The sequence below is a fragment of the Aulostomus chinensis genome, chromosome 6, assembly GCF_037954235.1.
Source record: "Aulostomus chinensis isolate RoL2024-O1b breed Wild chromosome 6, RoL_Achi_v1.0, whole genome shotgun sequence".
Lineage (NCBI taxonomy): Eukaryota > Metazoa > Chordata > Actinopteri > Syngnathiformes > Aulostomidae > Aulostomus > Aulostomus chinensis.
Genome location: NC_141325.1, coordinates 2,580,625 through 2,595,965, shown reverse-complemented (window position 1 = coordinate 2,595,965; position 15,341 = coordinate 2,580,625). Strand labels below are relative to the sequence as shown.

At 49.8% G+C, this 15,341-nt stretch overlaps 1 protein-coding gene across 2 annotated transcripts in view; it reads left to right on the top strand.

Annotated features, from left to right (window-relative positions):
- rasgef1ba (RasGEF domain family, member 1Ba) overlaps nt 1–14,469 on the top strand; it is a 92,000-nt gene extending 77,531 nt beyond the window's left edge. For both annotated transcript variants that reach the window (XM_086205810.1, XM_086205811.1), the window contains 10 exons: nt 1,026–1,241; nt 2,065–2,139; nt 3,055–3,150; nt 3,660–3,762; nt 6,137–6,216; nt 8,058–8,153; nt 11,007–11,102; nt 11,881–12,004; nt 12,500–12,572; nt 13,156–14,469. In XM_086205810.1, the coding sequence (XP_086061936.1) occupies nt 1,026–1,241; nt 2,065–2,139; nt 3,055–3,150; nt 3,660–3,762; nt 6,137–6,216; nt 8,058–8,153; nt 11,007–11,102; nt 11,881–12,004; nt 12,500–12,572; nt 13,156–13,180 (984 nt within the window). In that variant the 3' untranslated portion in view covers nt 13,181–14,469. The remainder of the gene's footprint in view (nt 1–1,025; nt 1,242–2,064; nt 2,140–3,054; nt 3,151–3,659; nt 3,763–6,136; nt 6,217–8,057; nt 8,154–11,006; nt 11,103–11,880; nt 12,005–12,499; nt 12,573–13,155) is intronic.
- The last annotated feature ends 872 nt before the right edge of the window (nt 14,470–15,341 follow it).

Sequence of the window (15,341 nt, the reverse complement as noted above, 5' to 3'; positions counted from 1 at the left end):
ACCTCTTGGCAAAGCGGCAGTCTCCACAGAGCCGCAGCTGATTGGCCGACATGCGAATGTGTCTGTTCATCACATCAGCGACAGACAGTTGCATTAGTCACACCTTGGAAAGTGAATTTTAGAAATTCCCTCCCTGGCGGTAACCGGCCGAGCAATGAGATCTGTTCATTTTTCACCGAGCACCTTCGCACCGACGCCTCAAACTTGATTGCTGTCTAGGCTCGGTGCCTCCACATCCATTATAAAGAGAACTGTATCCATTCCCACCCTTGCTGAACTCCAGGCTTGTTTGTAGAACCCAGATTCTGGAGGCTGAACTGTCAGGGAGTTAAGGGATGTGGTCGTGAGAAAAGGGGCCTTGTTACCCCCAGATCACGCCGGCTGGTTCAGACCAGACGAGCAGGATCCTCACACAGTCTACGCCACAAACACAAAATCAAACACACATGTCCTCCCATCTTACACCCTCTTATGCAACTGCAGTGCTAATGTGTGCCAGCGCAGGAACAGTTATCTAATCGTGGCCTGTTTGGTGTCCAGGCGAAGGTTCAAAATAGGGCAACCTCTCAACCCCTGAGGCCGGGGCCGGGCGGGGGGGGGGGGGGGGGGGGGGGGCTCTTCCCTGCTACGACCCTCTTGAGTTGAGAGGCCATCTTGACCCCAGCAGGAAGGAGCTGCCTCAGTGCTGTGAGCGTCCCTCCCAGTGTGAGACCAAAAGGATGCTTCTCTGTAAATAAATACTGGAGGCGTCCCATTGTGAGGGTTGATTTGCGGTTTGGGCTGCGAGCTGGCACCAGTTTACATGCGTGTTTACAGCAGAATCTGCTGACATGTAATGAACACGCGTGTTGTAAATTCCTCTGAGGTTGTTATCACTCTCAGCCACAGAGCAGTGGTTTGCAGATTAATCCCAAAAAGCTGCAGCTCAGACTTTGGGCAGAACCACGTCACACAAAGGCCGTGAAGTTCAGAGGGATCTCACGGGAAGGCTTGTGAAACAAACCATCATGTGATTCAATCAACAGGTTTACAGGAAGGCGGTCAGCCAGATGAGCCAGGGTCTAATCAGGAGGTTGACGGTGCTCAGCCAGTACGAGGAGGCTCTGGTGAAGATCAACGCCACGGCGGCTGAACGGCTGACGGCTCTGAAGGCAAAGCCTCAGGCGGCCATCCAGAGAGACTTACTGTCCATCTGCAACGACCCCTTCACTGTGGCCCAGCAGCTCACGCACATAGAACTGGTGAGAGACAACACACAAGGTCATTCACATGTGTAGCTTGTGATGCTGGGATGTCATGTCGGCTCCTTCTATCAGGTCTATCTTCAAAGACATAAACTTCTTTATCGAACTCCAAACAAGTGACAGACATAAAAGGAAGTTTGTAGACCAGGAAAGGGTAGAAGCGGCCCTCCCGCCCAGGAGCAGCAGCTCTCACTGACAGAGGTCCGTCGGGCAGCTCCTGCTTCTGGACTCGTGCCGGGACTTCTGGATGAAAGTGTGCACGAATGTACGCAAAAAGACTGAATCGCCTCAGAAGATTGACATTCACGGTGTTCCAAAAATCAGTTGAAAGCAGTCATTAGTCCTGCCCGGTGCGACCCAGTCAGGATGTAAATGTCACCTTCTCACCAACCATCCCGACTTCCTCCAATGACTCGTATTGGCATGTGGCCGACAGAGAGCAAGGCCAGATCGATGCTGGGGAGGCCAAGTGAGCGAGGGGACAGCTGACACCTCTGATGGATTAGAAATCGGTGGGGAGCTTAAGGTGAACCAGACGCCCCGCCCCGCCCCGCCCACGTCCCCCTAACTGCTGCACTGATTTTAAACGCCGGTTCATATTTATTACGTCAGCCTGACGTTGGATGGAGTCAGTTTGAAAAAGAAGGTTCCAGATGAGAGAATAATCTATGGGCTCGACCATAAAGAAAGACGCCTCAGGGCCATTGAATTTGCTCTTTAATAAACTAATGTGGTCGGAATCTTCTGCGACCAAAAAAAACCTCTTTCAAGGTGATGCTAGTCTGGGATGACTGTCTTCCTTTTGCCCTCTTTTTTTCAGGAGAGACTAAGTTACATCGGACCTGAAGAATTCATCCAAGCTTTCGTCCAAAAAGACCCCGTGGACAACGATAAGGTAACGTCTGGATGCTTCGCTCTGCTTAAGTCACCGGATAAGGGAAGCTTACACAGTTCTTATGCAATATTTGGGCCTGAACCTTGCGTGGAGTCTTAATTTGTCTCCGTCTGGTGGGGTTTGAAGTGAGACGGCCTGATTTCTCTCCCAGACGGATGTTAAGTTTACACAACAGGCCGACGTGCAGGTCACGGTGAGGCCAGGCCATACCCAGACAGATGAAATATCCGCTCCTCGCACACACAAACACACCTCGCCGACAATTTCCTCAAATCATCCCAGTGTCTGGATTAGACGGGCATACATGCAACTCATCTCCTAGCAACCAAGGCTGCCACGGGTTTGTTTGGGAAGGGGTGTGTGTGTGTGTGTGTGTGTGTGTGTGTGTGTGTGTGTCTGCCAGTGGACTCTCTTGTCTGGTGTTTGGCTGCTAGGCAACAGGCTTTTTGGAACTAAGGTGATGGGGGGGGGGGGGGGGGTTAAGGCTGCCTTTTGTGCCTCAGGCCAGTCAGCCTCGTACCCCCAACGAGCCACTTGGAAGAGAGGGAACCTCCGTGTGTGCATGCTAAAATATCTGCTGGCGGGGAACCGCTACACGGGGCGAGTGGCGTAAGGCCAAAGGAATGTGTGGAATTAGATCAAGAGGAGTCCACACAAAGGGCCGGGCTGCTTAATGTGAATTACATCGGCCTCCATTGTGCTTGTAGAGTGAAGTTGAGTGTGATTGGCTGAGCAGGTTCACCTCGCCAAGTGTTTATTTTTTACGCTCAGTGATGCGTTGACAAGAAGAGCCCTGGAAAAAAGTGTGTGTGTGTGTGTGTGTGTGTGTGTGTGTGTGTGTGTAAAACTTGAGCTCCTTGCTGCTGAGGAATGAGCTGATATGCTAATGTTAGTCTGGTGGTGGTGTTGTTGCAGAGTTGCTTCAGCGATCACAAGAAGGCCACAAACCTGGAGGCTTACGTGGAATGGTTCAACAGGCTGAGCTATCTGGTGGCGACAGAGATCTGCTTGGTGAGTATCCAACACCAGGAACCCCCCCTGACTGCTCCAGGACAAAGGGCCATGCTTACTCCCTTCATCCAGCAGATATTATTCCAGTGTCCCAGCTCCCTGGGGGATGTCTTCTACGTGCTTATTGGACACATTCATATATACCCACGCTACCTTTTTAGGAAGTGTCTTGTTGTCCATCGTCCCCAGATGCAGACAAGGAGACACAGGTCCGTCTCTCCTCTGTGCTGCTTTAGGGCGCTGAGGCCCACGCTAGTTAGCTTGGTTTTATTGGTATGAATTAAATTAAACGGTATGATTTGGTAAATAAATTCAGCAAAACCTAAAAGACTGTTTCTTCTTCTACGAGGTCTCGATCTGTGGTCTGTAATCAGCGAAACATCATAGTCACACTTGGAAAGAGAGATCAGTGGCAAAAGATAAAAAATCCCCAAAAAACCCGACTAAAGTTCCTTTGCGCACCGACGTGTGGCCTAACGGCCTGCAAATGCTTGTCATGTCGTTTACAGCCGGTGAAGAAGAAGCACAGAGCCCGGGTGGTGGAGTTCTTCATCGACGTGGCGCGTGAATGCTTCAACATCGGCAACTTTAACTCCCTCATGGCCATCATATGTGAGTCTGGGTTGTTGTTCTTCTTCCTCTTCTTCTTCTTCTTCTTCTTCTCCACTCTAACGTCCACTTCTTAACTGGAGCGGTTCGTCGTCCCAGGCGTCGGTCTGGATTCCTCTCGTTTCCACTGATCAGATCGGATGGGCGGAGTCAATCCAGTGTGTTGCTCGGTCACACTTCCGGTGCAGCGTCGCGATTTGCGGCTCCTGTGACGGTTGATTCTCGGCGGGTGTGATGTAACTGGGTCTGATGGCCGACCTGCTGTTGAACTAAAACCTTTTCTTTTCTTTCGTGACGATGCGATGGCAGAACTGATTTCTGTCCTCAACAGAAGTAAACGACTGCACGCAGATTCGCCCTCTGATGGTGAGGTGAACGCCGTTTGGACCCTTGTGCACGGGGCGCATCACCAGCTTGACGCCAAACACCACCTGAATAAAGGAGTGTGGACTGTTTAGGCCGTTACACACAGAGAAATCGACGCTCCGCCTCCTCTGAATGATTCGTTCTCTCCTGATTGTTGAAAAACCAATACAGGAAGACTTGCTGCTCACATTTCATTCTGGAAAATTCCAGTGTGAGAGGGGATGCTGGTTCAAAGCTCTGCCGTTTGTCACAGTTGCACCCGTGAATATGAAACGGTCTGCATGTGAAACGTGATAACTCCTTTTCTCCAGCATCGTTATGACCTCGCAGCTCAGCTCTGCGTCGTGAGAGCGACGCCCCTCTACAGCTGTAATACTCCTCTTCCCAAAAGTCAGTGTGTTGTGAGTGTTGTGGTTTTGAATGTTGCGACCTGTGCCGTTGAGCAAGGCGCGTAAACCAGCACTGCTCCTGTGTGAACCGACCGTCTCAACCGCGACGACTTAAAGTGGGGATTTGTGTTGAATGTGTTCTGAAAAAGGAGGATAACATGAACACACGGAGCCTTAAAGCTCCCCATGGGGGGGGGGGGGGGGGGCAAGGACACAGGACAAACTACCGGGGCAGATGGTCAGCACTGACCAGAGAGAGTGTGAGCACACGAGGGAGGGGTGTGTGTGTGTGTAGGAGGATCGGTGGATGATGGTGGTGGTGGTGCTCTGTGTGTGTGTGTGTGTGTGTGTGGGGGGGGGGGGGGTCATCAGGACGAGTAGAGGATATTGGAGCGCCAGCTGTCCTGTCGTTCCCCCTTAAGTGAGGGGAGAGAGAGAGAGAGAGAGCGCCACAGGCAAATCCCCCCCGGCAGCCGTGCCTCTTGGGAACTGAAGGGTTAATTTATTAGTTTTTAAAGGGAGTCGTCGCAATTCACCGTGGAAAGGCGTGCTTACGTGTTTGTTTGTTTTCTTCTACTGGTGTGCAGTCATGACCACGAGAGGGTTGAGGCTTGTAGGAGAATCCCACCCTGAACCAACGCAGAGCAGAACGCCGTTCACTCAACTGTCACTTCTTGAACTTGATGATTCTTTATTGATTAAAACTGGCAAAGCGATGAACACAAAAAAGGATCTTGTTTAGTCAATCGCAGCTTCAAAGTGTCAGATTTGACAAAAAGGCTCCAAAACTCGTCGTTCTCTCAGATGTGGGATGGGCCTGAGACACACAGCGACAGAACGGAACCGGCTGACGCAAATGTCCTTTCTTGTTGCATTTGAAACCCGTGAAAACTAGAACGTCCTTGATTGCGAGCAAAGCAAAACGCCACCAGAGGAGGGAGAGCGCCACGTTCATAATAACCCTGAAAAGAGAAAGTCTGGATGACCACGAGGAGGATCGACACTCTCTGATTCTTCTTTAAAAGCATCCGTCCCCGGATGGAGAGCATCCCGCCGCCGCCGGCTCACACCTTGACACTCTGGTGTCTTTGCGAGCTGCTCCTGAGGTGCGACGCGTTCGGACGCACTCACGACTTTCACTCAGTTCGCTGCTGCAGAGCTGAACTGTCGTATTAAACTGAGATCGTCTGCCGGGAAGCGAAGGGAGATGTTGAAGTCTTATATTTCATCACACATCCGAGCTCTTTTGTTTATGTTGCTGTTCTGCTCTGACGGTGACCCTGGCTGACACACACACACACACACACACACACACACACACACACACACACACACACACAGATAGAGGATTACCATATGGGAAGCAGAGAGCTGGGAGGGGAAACGAGGCGTGTGTTAACTCTCATTGTTCTTGCAGCCTTTTGCTTCGCTGCATCAGAAGGAACAAGAGAAGAAAAGGGGGATGGAGGGGTTGAAAAGAGGACTGCAATAGGAGTGTGTGTGTGGGTGGGGGGGGTGCGTCTGTCTGGCTGAATGGGAAAATACCATGTGTTAATGCGGCCTTGTTTGTGTGCGATCTCTCTCTCATTGTCTCTGTTTTGCGTGTTGCGTCCGTCTTGCAGCTGGGATGAACATGAGTCCCGTGTCTCGGCTGAAGAAGACCTGGAGCAAAGTCAAGACCGCCAAGTTTGACATCCTCGAAGTAAGTTTGTGTAAAGCAGATGTATATTTTTTGAAGTGATACTCCACCCAAAAAGTGTATTTTGTTTTCAAGTACTCAAACATAAGTGTCTTCAGCTCACAGAAGTACTTTGTGACTCCAGAATGCAGACAGAGCCAGGCACGTACATTTAGCTTGAAGCTAATGGCTAACAACACCTAAAGTGTCAAAAAAACACCCATCTATAAACTCAAGCGCCAGCAGCGAACCGGGAGTGTAAAACAGCTGGAGGTTCGCTGCTGGACGCTTGAGTTATAGATGGCGTGATTTTCTTGACACTTTAGGCTGTTGTTAGCCTTAGCTTCAAGCTAATGCTACGTGCTGGCTCTGTCTGCATCTCTGGAGTCACAAAGATGTAATGCAGGAGGGGGGAAAAGTCTGTCTGGGTGAAGTGTCTCTCTCACACACACACACACACACACACACTCGCATGTCTGTTGTTGTGCGGTGTTTGACGTGATGACTAACCACCGGTGTGTGGGAAGGCTCCTTGGTTGGGAGGGGGAATGGTCGGGTTAAGTGTTACAACAATGGCAGATAAAAACACAGTTGTGTTATAAAAATGGATGTGAGTGGGAGAGCAGCCGTGACTCATTCAGATCTCACAGAGATGGACCGTTTTCTGCTCTCCACCCTGATCCTCAACACTCAGACCAGCCTGATGAAACCACGTTACATCAACTGATGGCTGTCGTCGTGTTTCCATCGAGGCATTTTGACGCGTTGCATCAGAGGAGGTTGGTGAAGTGGCGACAGCCCGGACCCCCATGGTGCAGCCTCGTTTATCCGCTTGATAGAAACGTGTCTGATTCACACGTGATCTCCTGCTCGCTCGGCTCAGGCGGCAACAAACTTCACCTCAAACTTTTGGGTCGGATTTGCAGAAAGAAAAGTGAGAGACAGAAGAACTTTCCTTTTCTTTTTCGTCCACTTTTGTATTTCATTTAGTTATTTCAGCATCTTATTGATTCAGTTTCCAGCAGGAGCACGTTTTTCTGGAGCTCAGTGTGTGTGTGTGTGTGTGTGTGTGGGGGGGGCATCCAGGGACCTCCATCAGTCGCAGCCCTGCCCTCCTCCCTGTAGACCCGGTAGAAGCCTCAAGCTCTTCCCTGCTCTCAGCCCTTTGAAAGAGGAGATATGAGAAGGAAATAAGTCAGGCTGGGACCCTCAGCAGCATTCAAAGGCTCTCAATTCTGGGGGGGGTGTCTCAGTGGAGCTCCTCTCCGTCTTTCTCTCTTTTGTCTGTTCTCTTCATCGCTCTCACACCTCCTCACCCTTCACTTTCTTCCCCCTCTTTGATGAGTTCCTTCTAGTCTGTTTGTCCCTTTGTGCCTCATTTTCATCTTGAACTTTTCATCAGTTGTGACGGTTGTTCGGAGTTCAGTCGCTCCTCTGCTGCTGCTGGGTTCCAGGCCACAGATGATCCTCACCCACCTTGTGACTCCCCCGTCCCGTGACTGTGACAAGCCGATGTCTCAACGCGGGCAGCTCCAGTTGCTAAGTTCCTACAAGTGTTTTTGAGTCGGAGAAGGAAGTTTGTTCCTTGAGCAATGGACCAATGACAGATGTTTGTCTCTCAACAGTCCACAACCCCAAACAAGATAACCGATCAAATCCTGACACAATCGAGCTGAAAATAACAAATAACTCTGAAAAGATGTGCAACAGTGTCAGTCAGTTCCTCTCTCCTGAAACTAGGAACTTTCTGTAACAGGAAATGTCCACAACTCCTTCACCCATCAAGGCCTTTTGTCCTTTCTGTTGGTCGCCTTTGACTGTGTGAAGCATCTTAAAGTGACGTTAGCCTGCTTGTCTCTCTGCAGCACCAAATGGATCCTTCCAGCAACTTCTACAACTACAGGACGGCGCTGAGAGGAGCCACTCAGAGGTCGATCACCGCCAACAGCAGCAGGGAGAAGGTGAGGCCTCAACGCTGCCTCAGTGCATCTACCATAAAGCTCTGAATATGAGTGCACATGAGATGTGCAGGACACGTCAGGGCGGTTTTGCGAACGCAAGAGTGGAGTCAGAAACCCAGAAGTAGAGCCCACTTTCTGTCACTGTCTCCTGATTGCGCCGAGCTGGACAGAACCTGACGGGTGACCTTAGATCCACATGCTGGTGTTTTAAAAGCAGTGAAGTACATAAATAAAGATGTAATCAGGCTCAAATTACCACCAGTGCGAAAATGATTCGAGTTGGAAATTTTCGACTAGGAAGGACTGAGTTTTCCCTCCAACATTTCTTGTATAGTGACACGTCCAGCAGCCTCCGTTTATGTAACCCCTGAAAATCTGAACATCTGCGCCCCAGACTGGAGTTTACATTTCACTCATACCCAGAGCCTCTTCCCGTGAAAACGCCAAGGGTTTGGTGTCTCGCTGAAGAGCACTTTACAGCTGCCGGACGGATCACATGTAATGTTCCAGAATAAACACTGAGCTGCTTCAGTGACGCCTGTTGCTGCGGCGACACTTTGAGCTGATAACCGTTATGTAAAAGATGATTATCACGTCACTTTAATCTGCAGCGACTGTGGCGAGGAACTTGGAGGATGTGGAGGGAAAGAATCCAGAAAAACAAACCAGGGTCGGGCTGATTGTTTTTCACGTCTGGGCGCTGCGTTCCCAGCGTGTTTACGCCATCAACAGTCATCGGAGTGGACTTGGACAGGGGACAGAGGTTGCATAAGAGCGCAGCTCAGCAGGGTCACGGAGGTCAAGCTATAAGTGGGTCATGAGATGAGGAGGGTCCTGGTTTCTTCCTCTTCAAACGTGTTCTCTTCAACAAGGGAGGGAAAAGAAAACATGGCCGCCTGCCAGCTCACATAGCGTTCTCTGCTGCCTCTTGAGTTGCCCGCCTCGACTGAATTTGAACTCGAGTGTTGCCAAGCATCAGTGGTTAGTGTCTCCGCACGTCATCAGATGTTAAATAATAGTTTTTTTTATAGAGGCGGCGAGCTCAGCTCTGTTTCTAGCTCCCGGAGGTTTGTGACGGATGTTTTCTGCCGCTCAGTTATGCAAACATACTCGGACAAGAGGTCGGGGTCATGAAACGGAAAGTTCCAGGAAGTCTGGTATGTTCTTGCTCTTGTGACCTCGCCTGTTAGGGCGGGTGGGGGGGTTGTTTATGGCCCTGCAGGCACCCACCCATCGCTGTCGCAGGAAGACAACACTCGAGCTTCACTTTGCTCCTGTTGCCGTGACGATATTGAGAAGTGCAACGGTTATGTTTGTTTGCTCGAAATGACATTTTTGAACTGAATGCCAGGCAGCTGATCTCAAGCAGATGCGGCGGGTCACATGATGCGGCGGGTCACATGATGCAGCTGTGCTGCGATAACTCGAGACATTTCATGCAGATTCCTGTTGATCTGTTAAAATTTTTATAAAAATCTGTTCAGGCATTTTACTCCCAGATCATCGCTGCCCACATTAAAACTCAGCTTTTAGTCAAAAGATATCCAGATTTCGTCTCTCAAACTTTCACACGGACCGAACTCATCTCTCTCATGTCCAGGACCAGGAGTCTCAAAGTTGCGGGCCTCTACTTCAGAGACCTTGACCTTTGACCTCTGACCACCCATATAGAGCAATTGGGTCAAAGTAAACTTGTGTGTTGAACACCTGAGTCACTGTCATGATGTCATTGATGATGTCATGTACCTGAGGGCCGAGTTCTCTGGCTTCTCTGAGGTCGTTGCTTAATCATCTTCTCTGACAGTAGCAGGCTCCCGGTAACCCAGGAGACCAGAAAGAGACACAGACACAGCGTTGTCTTCACCGCCTCGTCAGACAAGAGGAGGATGACCAGCCTGGACGTACAGGCCTATTTTGTTGACAGCTGCAGAGACAGCGGTAGCCTGTTAGCTGGCTTGTAGCCCGTTAGCATGCTGACCTGGTACCCAGGTGAAATCCGCCGCTGAAGTTTAGATTTCTCACCAGATTAAAAAAAAAAAAAAAAGTATCAGAGGGAATATCAACAGAGGAACTTCACCAACCTGCTGCAGATCACGAGGTTCTCACAGCAAAGGAGTCGGCTGTCACTGTGCTGACGAGGTGTTTCTCAAACACACAGGTCGAAACTCAGAAATGTTACCATTTATTCATTCATTCATAATAACGAATTATTTTTTACCAAATTTCATCATTTAGGCAGGCCAGCCGATGACGTTGTGCCTGTAGAACAGGAAGTGATGCTTCTACGTGTAATTATGTCACATTTACATGAACTGATCATTCTGAAGTAGAGAGGGCGTGTGTCTCGACGGGTCGCCGTGCCTGGTCTCCCCTCACCAGCTCGCTGACGGTTGTCAGCCAGAGCTGCGTTTGAATCTGCTGTTAGAGCGCATGATGAAGCAGCGTCTGAGCCTCCTTGCCCCGCTCCGTCAGCCACGGCGTGCAGTGACCTGAATCATTACACTGCGCTGGAGATGAATTATTTAGGGGATTTTAAAGGGGAATTCTTCTTCTGTGGAAAACATGTCCTCGCCTTTTCAGTGCCACTTCTCCATTTTAAAGGGTGACGGTGTGGAGCGCGTGTTGCAGCCGCCGCGGTGGGAAACTGGTGGGCGTCGTTTTCTGATGAAAATGTCTTGATAATTGGAAATCTGCTGACAGGACTGTTGTCACCACAAATATTTAGTCAATACTGGTCCATTTCGTTTTGAGTCAGCGTGGGAGTCTCATGTGGAAAGCCCTCCAGCTTCACACACACTCACACACACACGTCCCAACTTGAATTAATCCCTTTCTCTTTCTCTTCTCCCACAGATCGTCATCCCTTTCTTCAGCCTGCTCATCAAAGACATCTACTTCCTCAATGAGGGATGTTCCAACCGGCTGCAGAGCGGACACGTCAACTTCGAGGTGAAGTGAAATTCTTGTGAAGGGGGAGTTTCCTCGCCACGCAGTTGAAGCCTCGTGTTGAAATGTTACTGTATTTACTACTCGTGGCAACAGCGCGGCCGCTGTGTCTGTCAACTTCCCTAAAGACGGTTAGATAATGAGGAACTACGACTTGAGTGTGTTCAGCTCAGCTGTTTCCAGGGCACAAACACACTGACCGCTGACGTATCAGAGTTTCCACCGACCCGCAGTCACACTCGCACTGAATCAGACGCTATTTTGAGGCTGAATTCTATCCTTAGAAGCTGCTGAAGCTTTTTATTCCTGTCATGAGCAGGTTTGACGTCAGCCACAGTCCAGAGTAGAACTGCAGCGACCCGCCAAGAGTGAGCTTATTGACGCGATACACAGGTTATTACCACAACGAGAGAAACATTTTCACGTAAAATCTAATGTTTGATATCCAGCTGGAGCACAGTCAGAGGGCAGACGCATGCGGACAAACTCAGTTTCCAGGTGAAAAAAGCAACAACTCAACTCAAGTGAGCCTCAAGGTTCGACTCAACGAAGGAGTGAATTTTCTCTCCATGAGACCTTTCAGAAAGCTCAACATCAAAGCGTGAGAATGGAACCTGTCGTTGATGAAGGCCTCGTCAAGGGTTGACTCTCATGCACTGTAGGAAACAACGGGTCCAGGAGAGGAGACGCTGCTCAGGGGGTGCTGTCCCGACAGGCTCCTCAACACGTTGATACCTGAAAATTAACCGCCGTTCGTTGTCTTTTGGTTTCCTTTTTCCAGAAATTCTGGGAACTCGCCAAGCAAGTGAGTGAGTTCATGACCTGGAAGAAGGTGGAGTGCCCCTTTGAGAAGGATCGCAAGATCCTGCAGTACCTGCTGACTGCGCCGGTGTTCACTGAAGACGGTGAGTACACAACCCGGTGACCACAACGCAGGTCATTGATGGAACAGAGACGGGGGGAGGCGACGGGGGGGGGACCCTCCTGCTCTGGTTATCGCCTCTCATACTCCAGCAAAGCCGATAGTTTCAGTCTCGCTCCCATCAGCAGCTCATCAGAGAGACGGGCAGGTCTGTGTGACCAATCGGCCGTGAGCGCTTCCTAACCCCCGCGTGCTCTCCATCAGCTGCCAGACAGGAAACACTCATCCGAGAGTCAATGGTCCACACGACCACGTAGACACTCGGACGTGGCTCCCAAAAACATCCGCCAAGTTCCCTTCATTCAATGTTTTCTGTTTAGTCCGCGAAGACGTTAGAATACCGTCAGATACAGGAGGAGGTCGGGGTGAGAGGAGCGGGGAGGAGCAAGGAGGAGCAGGAGGAGGGTCCTCACTGCCCCCCCCCCCCGAAGCTTTGACAGTGAACAACGACTGACGCGTCTGCTTTGTCTCCCTGCAGCGTTGTATTTGGCGTCGTACGAGAGCGAAGGTCCTGAGAACAACATGGAGAAGGACAGATGGAAGTCTCTGAGGTGTGTATGAACACCCCCCCCCCCCCACACACACACACACACACCCCCAGGGGTTTGGAGTCTTTCAACCCCAGTTGTCGCCCCCCATCCTCGTCTCCAGCCGGCGATGTGGGTCACTGTGATGCTGACCTGCACACTTCTCAATAAGTGCATTAGACGCACAAGTGCTCATCACACAGAGGACATCATTCATTTTCACACGTCTTCTGAACACACACACACACACACACACACACACACACACACAGTTGTGTGATGAGTGTGTGTGTGTGTGTGTGTGTGTGTGTGTGTGAGAGAGACCCCAGAGAGCTGACAGAGGAGTTTCCTCCTCCTGCAGCATCACAAACTCAATTCTAATTGACACAAATGTGGTTTTGGGGCGTCGCTCCAGGGTCTGGACGAGCGCCTCGCTACCACAGAGGGAGACGTGTGTGTGAACAATCATAGAGCAGATACGATGCACACCCCCCCCCCCCACACACACACACACACATACCCAGACATCCACCCCCCCATGGTTGAAGAGAGAAACTCTTGACGTTGACATCCCTTCCTCTTCTTCTTCTTCTCCTCCTCTCCACAGATCCACTCTGCTAAGCAGAGTTTAACCCTCTAAACCGACAACCCCCAGATGAGCGAGCTGCTCTGGCCGCCATCTGAACGAAGTAACCCCGTGTTGGAAGGGGAACGACAATCTCTACAAGGCTGGCGAGGATCTGTGTGTTTCCTGGATGAGGCCCTCCTCTCCTCCTCCTCCTCTCTGTGCTGTATATTTCAGGACGGCTCTTTTTCCATCTCTTTCTATGACTTTGTAGTGTTTTTTTTAAAAAAGCTAAAGAAACTCTGGACATGCTTCTCTCTCGCGTGAAGCCCCGGTGAACCTTCTCAGAGCCGTTGGGGTTGTTTGTTCCCCCCGGCAACGCGTTAGCTGCTGGTTAGCTAACTCAACTTTCTGGTTCCACACACCAGCATTCTCTCGTCAGAGAACCCGCAGCACTGTTCCTCGCCGAGCTAGCCAGCGTTCCTTGTTTTTGTTCCGTCTCCTTCCTTTTGTATGAGACTTGTGTAACTCTTGTATCATCTTCCTGAAGTTTTTGATGTGTAAACAAAAAAAAAAAAAATGCGCCGGATGCATTTTATGGATTAGTTTGTGTTGTGTAGAGTTCTGTGATTCTCTAAACCCAGAAGCAACACGTTCTCATGGAGGGAACCTCTCCAGCCTCCGTGTGCTCGGAACAAATGGAGCGCGACGAAAGCCTGAGAGGGACAAGAGTGTGTTTCCTGTTGCCGATGATCATTGTGGAACCAGCCTGATGCTGCTGCTGCTGCTAACATGAGCTAGGCTAAACCCCTCCCCAACATACACACCTCTCTGCTCTGGTGTGGTTGTGCTGCCCCCTGGTGGTTCAGTCAGAAAAGTGAATGGATTTTTTGTGGTTGAATAATGTGAACTGAGGATTTCTGTTGCAACCCCCTCACGTCATATAAAAAACTCCTATTTTACTTTTCTTACCATTAAAAGTTTCCTCTCTCTGTTTTATTTATACGTGTCTATGCGTAGTCGTGTCCTCACGCCAATATTTACGATTATTTTATTGTTATTTAATTTTGTACTTGGTACATAACATGCTTCTCTAGTCCTCAGATACTGGCTGAACTATTTTTATACACATTTGTATCAGACACGTATGTTCAAGGTACGAGCTGGGAGGATGAAGTTGAACCTGTTTGACTGACGTCTGCTTGGCCTTGACCGCTGGGCCCTCGCGGGTCCTCCTGTAAATACTCGACGTCTGGTTTCCTTCCCGTGTTCCTCCATTTGTATTTGGACCGTTACAAATGAATAGAGAAACTGTTTATACATGAATTAGTTGTGTCCAAAAGAGCAAGTTAATAAAAACGTTTAAAATAAGCAGTTGGCTGTGTTTGGTGTCTTTTAGAGTGCTGGATGTATAGCAGCATACATATATCGTAGTATTTCTTAGCTTCAGCAGCTCAAGTACTACAAGTAATGTAGTAGCATCTTTGATACAAAACCTACAGGACAAAATACTTTAGAACAAAGACAAAATATATTAAAAGAAGACACACACACACAGTTGTGTGATGAGAGTGTGCATGAAGCAGGGGCGACGTCAGTTTAACTGCAACCTGCTGGATTCTTTTTCTCTACAGGGGCCTGAAGGTTAAACACGTATTTGGCGCCACCAAGTGGCCAAACAACTTCAATGCAACTGACCAAAACTCTGCTCTGCCTTGAAGGTTTAAAGTACAACAACGGCAAGGTAATCAAACATCAGCAGTACTCAGATATACTCGTAACGTTCATCATTTACCTTCAAGCCTTCCATCACAGAAGGGAGTTTGCTGTTTACTGACGTTTCCAGCCTTCTCAGGGACTCCGAATCAGAACCAGATATTAGAACTGGACCTGAAACGTGAACTGGTCTCTTTGTCTGAACTGGTGTGAGCATTTCAGGGTGAAAAAAGGAGCTCTTCTTCCAATAACTTCGGTGTCACGTGGTCTAAGGACTCCAATCAGTATCAGATATTAGTGCGACATCAGAAGGCATCAGGTCCAGGTCCAGGTCCAGGTCCAGCCCCCTGACCTGGATTGTTATTTCCCGGCCGCGTGCTGCGGATGAGTCAGCTCTGGCCTCCTGCCATCCTGGTTGTGTCCCCGTCTGTGGAATGATATGCAGGCCAGCCTGCCCCTGCTGACGTCACACACACACACACACACACACACACACACACACACACACACAC